We start from the raw sequence: 14788 nt of genomic DNA, 5'->3' as shown, positions 1-14788 counted from the left end.
TCACAGCAGTCAGGATGGCTGCTATCCAAAAGAGAAGAAATAAAAAGTGTTGGTAAGGATATGGAGGAAAGGGGATCCTCCTGCACTGTTGGAAATGCAAATAGGTGCAGCCACTATGGAAAGCAGTATGGAAGTTCCTCAAAAAATAGAAATACCGTATGACCCACTACACTCCTAGGAATTTACCTGAAGAAAACAAACTCTCTGGTTTGGATATACGCACCCCTATGTTTACTGTTGCATTATTTACGATAGCCAAGATATGGAAGCAACCAAAATGTCCATCGATAGATGAATGGGTAAAGAAGATACAGTACATATGCCCAATGGAGTATCACCCAGCCATAAAACAGAAAGAAATCCTACCATTTGTGACAACATCGACGGACCTAGAGGGCATCTATCCTGCTCAGTGAAATAAGCCAGGCAGAGATAAACAACTACCACATGATTTCACTTATTTGTGGAGCCTAACAACAAAACAAAACAAAATGAACAGAACAGCAGTAGACTCATCAACACTGAGAAGTGACTGATGGTTACCACGGGGGAGGGTTTGGGGTGGGTGGGCAAAATAAGTGAAGGGAATAAAGAGGCACAGCAACTTAATCATAATATAAATTAGTCACAGGGATACTGTAGTCAAAATTCTGTAACATCATTCTGTACTGAAAGAACTACACTAGTTTTGGTGAGCATCTAATAATGTAGACAACTGCTGAATCACTGTTGTATTGAAACCAATATAATAGTGTATGTCAACTATACTTCAATTAAAAAAACCTGGCAGTAAGTGCTCATAAATATCTACTAAGTAAAAACAAAATAACCAAAGACAAAAATTTTTGTCTTTCTCACAGTAGAAACATGATACTTTTTGTTGTAAAATAACAGTATTTAGTTGCCCTTAGAGCACTGCAGTTTTTCGTAATGTTCAGTAAGCTCCTTCCTTGCTGGAGTGGCATGGTATAGGGACAAGTAGAGTCCTGTGGGGTGGCGGTGGGATGGGAGTAGATGGGGGTTGGGAGAACATCGGGCTTTTACTATTAGCTCTGTCATTAATTAGTAATGGCATTTAGGGTAAGTCATTTAAACTCTCATTTCCATTAGGGAATATGAAAGAATATTTTAATTTTTATCTTAGGAAAACAGATCCACCAAGCACTAAAGCAGTAAAAATCACAACACACCCATCAAGAGTCTTTTTCCTTCCAAAGTTTTCTGATGGGACTTCTATAGTGTATAAAATAAAATCCTACTCCAAATTTCATGGAATATGAATAGTTTCTACAGTAAACAAGCTTCAGCGAGTGAGATTTTTTTCATCAGAATAAAACCACTCTCAAAATTTAAACTGGTAATATTAAGGTCAATTACATAGGATAGTCACATATGTTACAGAAGTTTCCTTGTTATCAATGTGCAGAAAAAAATGCCTAGTTTAACTGAGAAAGACAAATTAAGATTACACCTAGTCAATAAACATTTTTATTTTGAAAGGGGCATGTGTATGAATAATACAAACAGAATAAGTACTTGGTAATGTCCACAAACTAATGAAAACGTATTCATGTTACTAACTGAAATGTAATCACTGCGTTTCTCAAAGTAATAAATTCAGTATATCCTATATGTAAAAATACTACCAACTCCCCTCCACCCCACAAAAAACACCAAATCATACTGTCAAGCAAAATATTTTTAATTAGTAGGCTGATCATAAATAAATTCACATAAAAGATTTAACAGAATTACAAAGAGTTGTATTTCTTTTGTGGACTCAATTCATAATATGCAATTAGCCAACCTCATTCTCTAACTGCGACAGAAAGTTGTCATCTGACAAGGCAGCACACTTTTAGCAATTCATATTCTGTAGTTACATTTTTACATTCTCTTTACAAATGTAACATTTATGTACATATATATTTTTTCTATAGTTCATGTGCTGAAACGCTATTGTTTTTACAGGGAAAATATTGAATTCATTTAATGAATACAAATCATTCCTTGTTAAAAAGTAATTCATATGAACAAATGACATGGTACCACTGCCTTTGGGCATCTCTTGTCAGAATTCAAGTCCAAAATTAATTCTAAGAAAAAGGAATTTATCTAGTTTTACATTACAATATCTCATTCCACAGAGCTATATAAATTTGCCAGCTTGCAATGAACAGAGCACTGTACTGCTGCACTACTAGAAATGTGTAGAAACCAATTCAAAATATACTTGGTGAAAACAGCATCATCATAATCATTAATTTAGGCTAAAGAAAATCTGTCAGGTTCTTTCTTCCCCTTTACCTTTTGCCAAAGCCTCAGGCAGGGTGCTATATGTTACGTGCTATGTCTTGTAACAACAAATCCATCACTTTAAACTTCCTGTGTGCATCTCTGACATATGCTTTACCTAGGTTGTGGACCTTTTTCTTCTTATTCAACTTTATTCCACTTCACTTACAAATCTGCTGCTGAATGTGAAGCAAAAATTCATAGTAAGAGAGAGCGGCTTCCGTCCTGTCTTCAATCAAATGCTGAAAAAATTCCGTTTTGGCAGGACTCTCATCTCTAAAAAAGAGAAAAGAATATTTATCTAAAAATGTATATTACTAAAAAGAATAATTATACATTTAAAAAATTACTAATACACAGGGATATTATTCAAGTAACAGCATTCTACTACTAGCATATAATTTGGTATTATTTAAAATTTGCTTTGAAGACAGGCAATTTCAGAAAGATTGCACAGGGTAAGACAGTTTTCATAAATAAGTTACAGAAGTACTTACTTTACCACATGAAGAATTGCACTTAACGGTCTGTTGTCTCTAAGCCAAGTTACGAAGGATCTGGCTCTTTCTGATGCAAGTGTGTCTAGCTCTGGAAGACGTGTCTGGTAAAAGAAACGTAACTAGGAAATTACTTCCTTTCTCATAGACTTTAACAGAATTAGAACTAAATCATGACGCTCACTGCCACCACCAACCAGCTGCAGACCTGCACTCCCAGCTCCGACATCAGCGACCAAATAAACCAAATTTAAACTGTCAACGAATGTTTACGTTTTCCTGGATAAGTCAGTGGAACATGTTTAATGACAATATGTCACTGATATTTTACCTGAATATTGTATTTTTTATGGATTAATCAATAAAACATTGCCAGTGATATATTAATCACTGTGTTTGTGCTACACTTTAATGTTTCGTCTAAGGGAAATACTCAAACGAAGGGGACTACCACTAAGTACAAAATTCACTTAACAATTATACACTATGACCTAATCTAATAGTAGCCCTTCTCTGAAAATTGTGCATTTCCTTCAGTCCTTAAAATATAAGGGCAAGGAATTTTAAAGTACACGTGTAAATTACACATGGATGTGTAAATATATTTAAAAACCATATGTAAGACTGTTTTTAAAAGACCTAAAGTCTACTCTTATACATATATAAAAAACTCATACACATACGAGTTTTCTGAAAACTTTTGGGAAAAATTTTTTTCAAAGCCAACATAACAGTAAACTAAATAGCTCACGGCATATTAAAAAATTTTAATGGAAAGATTTGGGTTAATTATATTTGTAATTTCTCTCAACATTTTAGAAAGAAAAAAACATTTTGATAATTTTAGACATTCTAAGTGTAGATAGCTACTGTTATGTATACAAACACATTTAAAAAAATATTAATGGAACATAGGCATACTAGTCTCTTCAGATTGTATTCTTTTAAAATAAATGTAGAGATATTACTTATTTAATAGTACAAGCATGTGTGCACATATACATACTTCTCTGAATATATCTGTAGGTCATATTCTTAGTAGAATAATTTACTTTTCATAGATTGTGCAATTTTAATTTTAACAGTATTATCAAATGGCCCTCCAAAAGATCATGTAAATGCACACTCCAATCAGTAGTATTTGACAGGCAAGTTGATCTATACCCTCTGCAATTATTGTCTATTATCAAATAAACATCTTTGCCAATCTGATAAATGAAACAAATGCTAAGCTGTTATTTTGTTTTCCTAATTATGAGTGAAGCTGACATTGTTTCACATGACCACTACTTTATTTTGCCCTATAAACTGGCTATGCTAATCCTTTGCCTATTTTTCTTTTCCTTTTTTTTTGAGGGAACAGGGGTGTCTTTTCCTTAAAGATTTGTGAGAGTACTTTTTATATGAGAGAAATTAGCCCTTTTCCAGTCATATTAGTTACAGATGATCTTCCAATTTTGTTGTCTTTTGGCTTTATTTACCTCACCAGATAAAGAAATGCTTTGTTTTTATACTCTCAGATTTATCAGTCTTTTGCATCACTGACTTACAAAGGCATTATTTTTCTAATTTTCCTTTTTTTTTCACAATTATTGGAAATGCAATTTTAACACCACATTCTCTTTTTCATGAATTAGAGCCATTTTTGAATCCTGTCACTAATGATATACTGGACCGATATCACAGTGCTTAAATAACTATAGCTTTAAAATAAAGTTTACTATTTTATTTAGTGGGACTGATTTTTCATATGCTTTTCCTGTTAGCTGATACTATTCTTTCTTTTCAAGCTTTTCCTTATTTTCCTCATTTGTTGAGTCTTAGAAATGAACTCTAGGATTGATATGTCAAATTCAAAGGAAAAAAACCCATAAATCAATCAAACAGCAGAATGTGGTAAAAATAACATTTACTTTATATTAATTTCACAGGACAGGACATATTTACAATATCCAAGAATAAGGTAAGCCTTTCTATCAATTTGAGAACTGTTTTCAAAATTTTCTTTGGTATTGGTTAACACACAGTAAAGGCCAACTAAAAAAAATGTTTATTATCAGCAAAGTAACTTACATCACAAGTTAGAATTATTGGAAAACAGTTTTGGCAGGTCCTCAAAACGTTAAACACAGAGTTGACCATCAGACCCAGCAATGCCACTCCTTGGTATGTACCCAAGAGGGACTAAATGTGTACGTTTGCACAAATGCTTGTACACAAACTGTTCATAGTAACACTATCCACAGCAGCCGAAAAGTAGAAACAACCCCAAACTTTCATGAATAGATGGCCAGATAAACAAAATGTGATATAACCACACAACAATGGACTACTATTCAGTCATAAAAAGAGAATGACGTACTGATACATGCTATAACATGGATGAACCTGGAAAACACTGCAAGTGAAAGAAGCCAAACATAGAAGGCCATATATTGTGTGATTCCATTTATATGAAATATCCAGAACAGGCAAATCCACAGAGATAGAGTAGATTAGTGGTTGCCAGGGGAAGGCAGGAGGGGAGAATTGGGGAGACATAGGTTTGTTTTTGGGGTGATGGAAACACTCTGAAATTAGACACTGGTGATGGTTGTACAAAACTGTGAATATAGTAAAAAACTAATCGTACACTTTAAAATGATCAAAATGGTGAATCTTATGTGAATTTTTACTTAATAAAAAAAATTTTAAACAAACAAGCACACAAGAAGTTAAAGCTGTATAAAAGGTACTGACCATTTTCTCTGGTATTGATGCAAAATTAGGGTACCCAAGTACATCCTGTATGAAGTTATTGTTGCAGTTTTTTCCAATCCAAATGTAAAAAATCTAAAAACAAAAACAAAATATTAAAGCTCTCTAATCAGAAACCCACTATAGCTAATATTCTCAAAATTATTAAGCATAAAAGAGGTAAAATACACTATCTCAAATTAGGAACAAACATAAAAGTAAAAAACTTGCAATTGGAAAAACCTACATTTCAATTACATTTGGAAATAATCTACCTTCAGAAATCTAGAGCAGTTCGTATCTTCTTTGCTTAAAGTTCAAGGCTTCGTATAAAATATATTTTTTCCCAATAGGAATATGATACTTTAACTAGGACAAATGACTGATACATTCCTATCCACTTTAAATTACTCTATTAGTGAGCTCTTCCCACCCCCATACTGTTGCTTATCCAAATCCTTTTTCTGCTCTCAACATTTATGAAGCCATCTGGACCATATGAAATCCTTCCACCACCCTGTCCAGTGACTTCTCCTGGACTCCTAATCATCAGTAGCATTTCAGACAATGGATAAAAGTTGAACTACATAAATTCTTGAGGTTCCTTTGAATTTTATGATTCTGGATGGTTAAAGTCCTCCAAGACAGGAATTTATCTCTTTACTTCCTTTACCAAATGTACATAATCTATGACAGCAAATACTCCACAATAAAATTCATTACATCTATGACAGTAAAATGATGTCCATCTAGAAAAGTTTAAATTGACCTCTTGTGTAGGTACCAATTTAATGCCTCTTAGCTCATAATCCACCTTTCACTGCTTGATCAGTGATAATGTAGCTAGATCCTGTAAGGGTTTTCCTTTTGCCAGATGGAACACTGTTAAGCTTTGTTAGTGCTTACAGAGCCACAGTCCATAAGGAAAGCACCTTCTCTTGTCAGTTTCTCTGCAGACAGTTTTTGAAGAGGTGGTTGAGGTACAACTCTGTCATTAACATGTATTGCACCCTGGAAAGAAAAAGATGGAATGTAAGTAAGCTTACATTACTATCATTATTACAATTTGGAACCTAATGGCCCTAGCTCTTGATGAAATACTGAAAGATGACACTTATGAATTTGTAGGATGCAAAAAATTACTGACAAAATACATTGCCACCTTGATGGTAGAATCATGACATTTAAACATACTCAAATTAAAAAGATAAAAACATGAATACATAAAACATTATAACCACATCCTTCCCTTCTGGGACTAATATGTATTAAAAGTATGACTATTAAATTTCCTGCAAAGCAAGCTACTTTTTTACATTTCTCTAATAACAAAATAGAAGACTCCAAAGACTAAGACTTTTAACACAAGGAAGAAAAAAAGACACATATTTGTATATTAAAAATACTGTTGGATACCAAATTTGATTTACTATATAATCAAAAATACACTCTAATCACATCAGTACAGTCAGTATCTACAAGATATAAATGGAAACGTCCACCCTATACCTTTGCTTGTAATAAACAGTATAACCAAACCCACATGGTGAATTACTGCCCATATGAAACTATTTTTTAAAACTCTATAACCTACATATTATCTAATAGTTCTATCATCTAATCAAACACATAGCTAGTATCCTTACTGATGTTAATAATACATTACTATCCTCGCTACAGAATCAAGAATATTTAAAATATATTTAAATTTAAAAATGTCAAAGGCTCTAAAAGAGATCATACCTCATCTGTCAATCTGTCTATCCTGTATAAATTGGGATGAATCATTTTCATTAGATGAACAAGTGGCTGACACTTTATCTGACACATAGCATACACACGATCATCCAGGCGTGTGCTTGTACCGGTTCTAAATGCTTTCTAAATGAAAAAAGATAAACGTTTTTCAAGTAAAACACAAATATACTCTACAATATTAAACAGATGTATACCATCAGTCATGGAAAGAACTTGACCTTCAAATCAGACAGACATTCATTCAATTTTCAGCTCTGACATTTAATAGATAGGCATGTGAGCAAGTGACTTAGTTTCTCAAAGCTATATTGTCATCATAAGAAAAACAGGGAAAAATACTACTTCCCTAGGCTGTTATAAGGATTAAATTAGATGATACATATATCTATAAAACACCTATTACAGTGCCTGAGACTTGGAAAGATGTTCAACTAACAGTAGGTCCTTTCCCATAGCACACACTGAGAGTGCGCTGTCAGAACAGCACTACTCAAGCTGCTCCCACATATTAAAGAGGGCATATGCTTCCACAAGAGTCATCACGTATTCGTGTAACTTCATTTTCCACTCATCTTTTACCATTCTTCAAAACTCTTCCTATGTTACTTGCAAGTCACCTAAATACTTTTTTTTTAAATCCAGAAAACCTAGATTTCATCTCTTCACCTATGTATCAAGAATTGTAAAAGACGTTATAAAATGTAACTGTATAAAAAGCTACCTGTTTGAGAAGGGCCAAAACATAGAGAGGGAACAACTTGAGGGAGCTGGGTGCGACCAACGCAGAGTGCTGTGCATTTGAGACAGCTGCGCCACACGCGGACAGCGAATCCACCACAGCATTCACTAAAGCATCTCTTGCGTCTGAGAGATTTGATGACATAGATCGATCCACAGCTGGGAAGCAACCAAAATGACAATGTATTTAACCACTAGATCCTAATGAAAGCTATAACAGATAAAATTTATATGCATTATTTAAGAAATCAACAAAAACTACATTTTGAGGACAGAAATATATATGTCCCCTGCTCCCTCATTTTTAAAAGTATCAGCTCATTACATAACTTTTCTGACCTAAATCTGATAAGTCTGATAATCAGAACAAATCTAAATTGTTCTGCACCTTTTTGTTTTAATCTTGCTAAGTCTAAAAACACTTAACCACTATTGGTATTAGAGAATGTATATTATCCATCTACTTCCGAGAAAGCTCTGGAAATGTTTCCAATATCCAAGTAGAAGACACATGTATAAAGTACCATTTTTTTCTTCATCAACAATGTAAATTATGCAATCTGAGTTATCCCTGGTGATCCTCCAAAATCTTCTTTGACAAAGCATTCCCATGTCAATAAAAAAAGAGTCAAACTGCACACAGGTTCTCATGCAGACACTGAACAGCCAGATATTAATGTGAAACTTAATTCTTCCAAGTACGTATTTTATTAAAATAGAGATCACTTTATACATATGCCCAAGTATTAAAAATAAAATTCTGTTGAAAACTATCAGTAATGGTATAATTAATTTGAAATACAGATATAAAATGAAAATAAAAACACTCGGAACCTTTAGTCAATATAATTTTTCCCAAAAAAGAGTAATAGTGACTATTTTCTCCAGGACTACATGGTAAATAAAAAGGTTCATTTCATGTCTAAATCATCTAAAAGATAAACTCATTAAAAACAAAACACTCAGCATTATATTAATTCCCCAAAGGATTTTTTTAAACTTACATAGGGTAAAATTTACTTTTGTGAGTTTAGTTCTATGGTGGCTCTACATTAAATGCACAGATAGCCCTGTAATTACTACCACAATCAAGATACACAATGGTTTCATCAACGCAAAAATATCTACTTGTGCTGCCCCTTTTCCAGTAAAATCCTCCCCTGCCCTAAACTCAGATAAATCACTGATTTATATTGTTCATCCCTATAATCTTTCCTTTTCCAGGATGTCATATATGTGGAATCATATAGGTAGGTAGCTTTTGCATCCAGCTTCTTTTCACTTAGCATAATGCCTTTGAGAGCTATCATGTCTGTTTACATATCAACAGTTCATTCCTTTTTGCTGCTGAGTTGTATTTCATTGTATGGATGAACCACAGTTTGCTCATACATTCACCAGCTGAAGGACATTTGGGCTGTTATCAGCTTTTAGTGATTATGAACCCCCTCCAAAAGATTTTTAAAGTAAAGAATGAATAAGAATTGTAATAGTCAAATTCACACTGCTGTAAATGAAAATGTAAAGCATACACTTCTTAAATAAGGTATTCTAGGGTAAAAATGCTAAGGCTTCCGTTTTTAGGATAGAAAAGTACATTTCACCTGCTCCTTCACTTTTTTACTCACCCATGTTTGCCAGAAGGCAGATGGCAGCTTGTACATCCACTCCTGCATAAACATCTGCTAGTGAAATGACTACAGGCAAACAGAGAGTATGCACTCGAATTCTCCGCTCACCTAAATGAAATGATGAGTAACTGTCACTGCAAAATACATTAGACCAAGAAAAAAAAAAGCAGACATATTTTTTTTATGATTTTTCATTTCGATTTTTAAATTTTTTTAGCATTTTAAAATATTTTTAAATATTCAAGTTGTTATTTTGATTGGATTTAATCACTAACAGGACTTTGAAGTGCAAAAATGAAGTTTCACAATTAACATGCTTTAAAGAAAATTAAATACTCTTGAAATCTGAAGATAGACTCAATATATATAATATTTTGTATGTAGTTGAATATTAGGCTCTACTTTTTATTTTAATATAACTCATTTTAAATTATATCCAACATAGGAAAATGTTAAAAAACTTAGACTGTCAAATAATAAATGCAGGCCTTAAGTGCTTTGCAGAATTTTTTATTTTTTGTAGGGGCAAGAAATAATGCTAAGGATGGCATGGCACAGCTGGATTTAACATGAGCTGTTTACTGGACACATATGATTCTAGGAATATAAGTCTTCCATGAGTCAAAAAAGGTATTATTTAGAGATTTAAAAAATGAGTTAAAAAAGAATGGAACACATATTTGATTAATGCAAATTCCATTACTTCAAAACCGTATGTTCCTTCTTTCCCCCCATTTTCTCCAGCATGTGAAAGGAGAGGGAATTACTGCCGCAGGTTGTATCCCATTTCTGTAAACATTACCTTTGCTTGATGTATATAGTAGGGCTGTTTGGAAGCACACTAAGGAAGTATCTGTCAAACTTTCTTCAATTGACAGCTGTACTGCAAATCCAGCATCAGGATTGATGTTGGCGAGGGATAACAAATCAGTGGAACGGACAAAGAAGTTTCCATGAAAAGTGTGCATTGAAAGACCTACGGATGAGAAAACTTGTTATAGAAGATGGGGTAACAGTAAAATCTTCACTTCAGGCTAAAGCTACTTTTCAAAGTAAGAAAAAGTCTCTGATCCGGAATCACAAGGATAACAAGAGAGTAGATTGGGGTTTGGGTAGGTGTTCTAAAATACTGATTTAAAAAACCAATGCAGGTTATATAAAAGGAAGGCTACATATTTCACAAATTGGTATTAGTATTGATAACCTTATAATTTTCCCATATGTGATTTGAAGTCAGACAAACATACAAAATTAAATGAGGGATACTGTTCCACCATTTAAGAATTAAAACGAGGGATCCAAATCTCTCCAACAAACATTCACAGAAAACAGAGGTAATGTAAATTGAAGACTATTTGAATGATTATGAAGGTGAAGATTAGTCATTTGACCATTTTCACTTAAGATCTCTCCTAGTCCTCTAATTCTCCTTCTAAAATCACCTCCAATGTGGCCTTTTCTTAAGTTCTTCTTAATAAATCAAAATATTACTTTTGCCCATTTATTCAGATTACTTTAAAAAATTGGTGTTGATTATTTAGTACCTATACATATTTAAAACACGTTACAGCTAACTGAATCAAGCAAAAAGTTCTTTATGGTGAATGATCTTTATAGGTAATCACAGGAAGTTAATTTTGATGAAAGCATATAATTTCTATAATTTCATACCTTTAGTGCACCTTATTCTCATTACAGCTTCAAATCCAATTTTTCTTGTGAGATATCGCTTTAAGTCTTTTTGTAACTTTTCTGCTTGTGAAGGATTGTGAGTATAGTGGAAAGATGGATAATAATAGATGCAACCTGCAGAATACTTGGACATGCAAGCTTCAGAGAGAAATATAAAAAGTATCAGCAACAGAAATAATAATATTCTACTTGTCCAACAGTAGTACAGACTCTATATTATGATGCAATCTTAGTCATAATGGGAAAACCTAACCTGTCAAAATAAGAATACATAAATCTAAGAAAACATTTATAAAATATAATGTATGATAAGGTCTATTGTGGAGGAGAATAGTAAGGGAATTGGATTTAAAAACAAATAGTAAAAGAATTTTATATTTGCATACTGTTATAATAAAGTGTACTGGTAATTTCCATAGATATTATGTATCTAATTCACATGCCTTTCTCCCTCAAATGTTGAGAGCTATTACTAGAGTTCAGATTTAATTATATACTAAAAATACTTATGTAGACAGAAAAAGACTCCTTACCTAGAGAAGCAAGATCAGAATACTGTGAACTCAAAAGGAACAGATCCACTGCCGTCTGCTGCCCTGAGCAATCTAAAGCAAGTTTCTTATAAAAATCAGTTGCAGGGCCAAGATGCTGTACAACCTAAATCAACAGGTCATTAAATAAGAGATAGAAATTTTTAATTATGCACATATTCCTACGGCTCTCCTAGAATGAGGAGGAGTATATCCTCTGCCCCTATCAAGCTGAAAAGTTTTAAAAAAAACTAGGCAGGAAAAAAAAAATCTAGGCAGTTGGTACAGATTTCCTATAAGAGTAGTATTTGCTTACATTTATAAAGTGCTTAATGTGCTAGCATTGCTCAAGTGTGTTATATACCTTAAATTATTTAACTCTCATAAAAACATGTATCTCATAGTGTTATCTACATTTTACAGATGAGGAAATTGAGGCAAAAATTATTAAGTAATTTAACCCATATTTATTGATGGTGTCTGAAATAGAAACCCAAGAAGTCTGGCTCCAGAGTGAGCTATTAACCATTATTATTTACTATTATGTAGCAGCATGAGCGATCAGTAGATTAAAGAAGGTTTTTTCCTATGGGTGTGAGAACACTTGAGCTGAGAAGGTGCCCCTGGAGATCAAGTTAAAATTCTAAGAACCAGGCTCCAAGTTCTTAATCACTGTGCTGCATTGCACAGCAAAAGGTTTCAATCCTCTTCATTATAGTATATAATTATTATATTAGAGTTTACTGAGAGTCAAAAGAACACATAAACCAGAACAAGTACTTAAGCTTTTGAGTCCCAGCAGGATAGAGAATATTTCTGATAATTAAAGTAGAGAAAAACAAGACTGTATCAAAGAATTCAGTAAACATAAAACACCGTCCTGTGTACAAAAACACCTCTATAATTGGACTGCAATGGATCAATGAAATGAATGCTAGCTGTACTTTTTGATGAATTTAAAAACTATCTTGCCCCAATTTATTTTAAAGTTAGTTTCTCAAAAGTACCTTAAAAATACAGTTTCTATAAAAAGGAAAATATGGTGCTGTTTTTCCCCAGCAAACTGGTGAAGAATAAAGCAACAATACTTAATGGTGGCTAGAAGATCAAAGTCCTTAAGAGAACAGGTTGATAAAAAAACTCCAGTAAGTAAAATGCATTAATATATGAAATAAAAATATGCTTTTTGACCCAATACTTTCACTTGTAGGAATTTATCCTGAAGAAAAACTGAGTATGTTGCTAAAGGTTCATGATGGTATTAAAATTGTTTAATTCATACTCATTATTAGTTGTAGCATTTTCTTATATCTAAGTCAAGGGCAGACAAAACATATACAGAACAAAAATGATTGTTCTATTTCATTTATTATTTGAAATAAGAGATTAAAATACCCTGACTAAATCTTCATATAAGACCCAAATAATATTCAGCCTCATATTCTTTGTTTTAAATAATGAAAACACTGGTGATAATTATTCAGTAGCTAGAAGGTGATTAATTTAATCAAGTACTTAACACATTTACAGAAAAATAATTTTTAAAGATAATTTTTAGGAATCTCAGAAAATGTTCACACTAAACTCTCCAATGCCCAATTATGCTTATTTGTGTGTGTTTGTATAACTAAATGCTCTTATGTTGAGGTTATTAAAGATTTGTTTTATTTATTTATATACACGTTTACAGTTTGTATTGCCTGTATAACTTAAAAGTTTATTAGTACAAGCATGTTAAATTATAGTATCTCAGATTTACTAAGTATTATCACTTGTGTAATAGAAAAAAGCACCAGAAACAGAAAATCAAGTCACATCTCTGCCACTGAAGTTATTTAACCTTTGGCAAGACAGTTTAATCTGTTTCCTCATCTCTAAAATGAAGGAGTTAAATGATTTCCGAATTTCTACCCTACAAATAAGGTAATAAAGAGAACACACTGCAATACAAAGCCAAAGCAATAATTCAAGTTAAATTCTTACTAAGTTCTTTGCTATTAATGAACTAGAAAAGTCAAATAATTACACAATTTATAGAAATACAAAATACCACTTTGAATATTTTGACAGAGAAAGAAAACAGAATACCTTTGTGCTCGATCTCTGATTAGGATCTTCTCTAGACTGCAGAAGTCCTGCACCCAAGGAAGGTAACTGTGTCTGAAATACAGACACACGGCCGCCTGTTGGAGACATTAATTTAAAGGCAGCCTGAAGTGCAGGACCAAGGGCACTGTGTGTTTCTCTTGTGTTGGTGAACATATTTGGTAATGCATTCAGTAGGTCCTTTATAAGCTGGGAAAACAAAGATTAAAAGTTGAATTACTGAGAAGTCAAGGCAATATTCTTCTTCAAAACACTGCAGAGTATAAGATGTGCCACTACATTTTGGGGGACTATAAACTGAGAAGTCAACAGATATGCTACCTATACTGTCTACTGCTATATTGTTATACTAAGTAAAGAAACATTAAGCATTTTAGTAAACAGATGAAATAACATATATTTTACAACTTTAAGAAAAGATCAATCTCACCTCTTTACTTTCATATAGATTCACAAGTAAGCTATCCGGTGTAGGTAGAAAAACATCTATAGGGAAAACATATTTTAATCAACAGATAAGTCCAAAGAATATAATAAATTTAAAAATCTTAGGTTTTATCAAGCCATACATATAATGGGTACTATAATATTGCTTTATTAATTATATATACTCTGTATGTATTATACAGATGTGTATGCCTGTGTGTGTGCATACAGAAGCACACACAGGTGTAAAAATCTTAGAATCAAGTGTTTTTTAGTAAACTATTTTTTTAAAAAAACAAAGTGCGCCTAAATTATCCTTACAGCATTATGATATATATTGTCAAATAAAGTTATCTCAATTCCAAAGTTCACAGCTAGA

General features: G+C 32.8%; 1 protein-coding gene across 7 annotated transcripts in view; it reads right to left on the bottom strand.

Moving 5' to 3' along the window:
* Positions 1-1686: 1686 nt before the first annotated feature.
* SEC24B (SEC24 homolog B, COPII coat complex component) overlaps positions 1687-14788 on the bottom strand; it is a 117670-nt gene continuing 104568 nt past the window's right edge. For 6 of the 7 annotated variants that reach the window (XM_036920895.2, XM_036920896.2, XM_036920897.2 and 3 more), the window contains 12 exons: positions 14414-14469; positions 13966-14172; positions 11881-12004; positions 11327-11485; positions 10458-10631; positions 9653-9763; positions 8008-8183; positions 7272-7409; positions 6435-6539; positions 5532-5624; positions 2793-2896; positions 1687-2571 (listed from right to left, as the gene is read on the bottom strand). In XM_036920895.2, coding sequence (XP_036776790.2) covers positions 2457-2571; positions 2793-2896; positions 5532-5624; positions 6435-6539; positions 7272-7409; positions 8008-8183; positions 9653-9763; positions 10458-10631; positions 11327-11485; positions 11881-12004; positions 13966-14172; positions 14414-14469 — 1562 coding nt within the window. In that variant the 3' untranslated portion in view covers positions 1687-2456. Of the gene's footprint in view, positions 2572-2792; positions 2897-5531; positions 5625-6434; positions 6540-7271; positions 7410-8007; positions 8184-9652; positions 9764-10457; positions 10632-11326; positions 11486-11880; positions 12005-13965; positions 14173-14413; positions 14470-14788 lie in introns of those variants that run through there. The other variant, XR_008997818.1, reaches the window with a different exon arrangement.

Source organism: Manis pentadactyla, chromosome 5, assembly GCF_030020395.1.
Source record: "Manis pentadactyla isolate mManPen7 chromosome 5, mManPen7.hap1, whole genome shotgun sequence".
NCBI classification, from domain to species: Eukaryota; Metazoa; Chordata; class Mammalia; order Pholidota; family Manidae; genus Manis; species Manis pentadactyla.
Note: the sequence above shows the minus strand (reverse complement) of the source record. Positions and strands in the feature narration are given on the sequence as shown.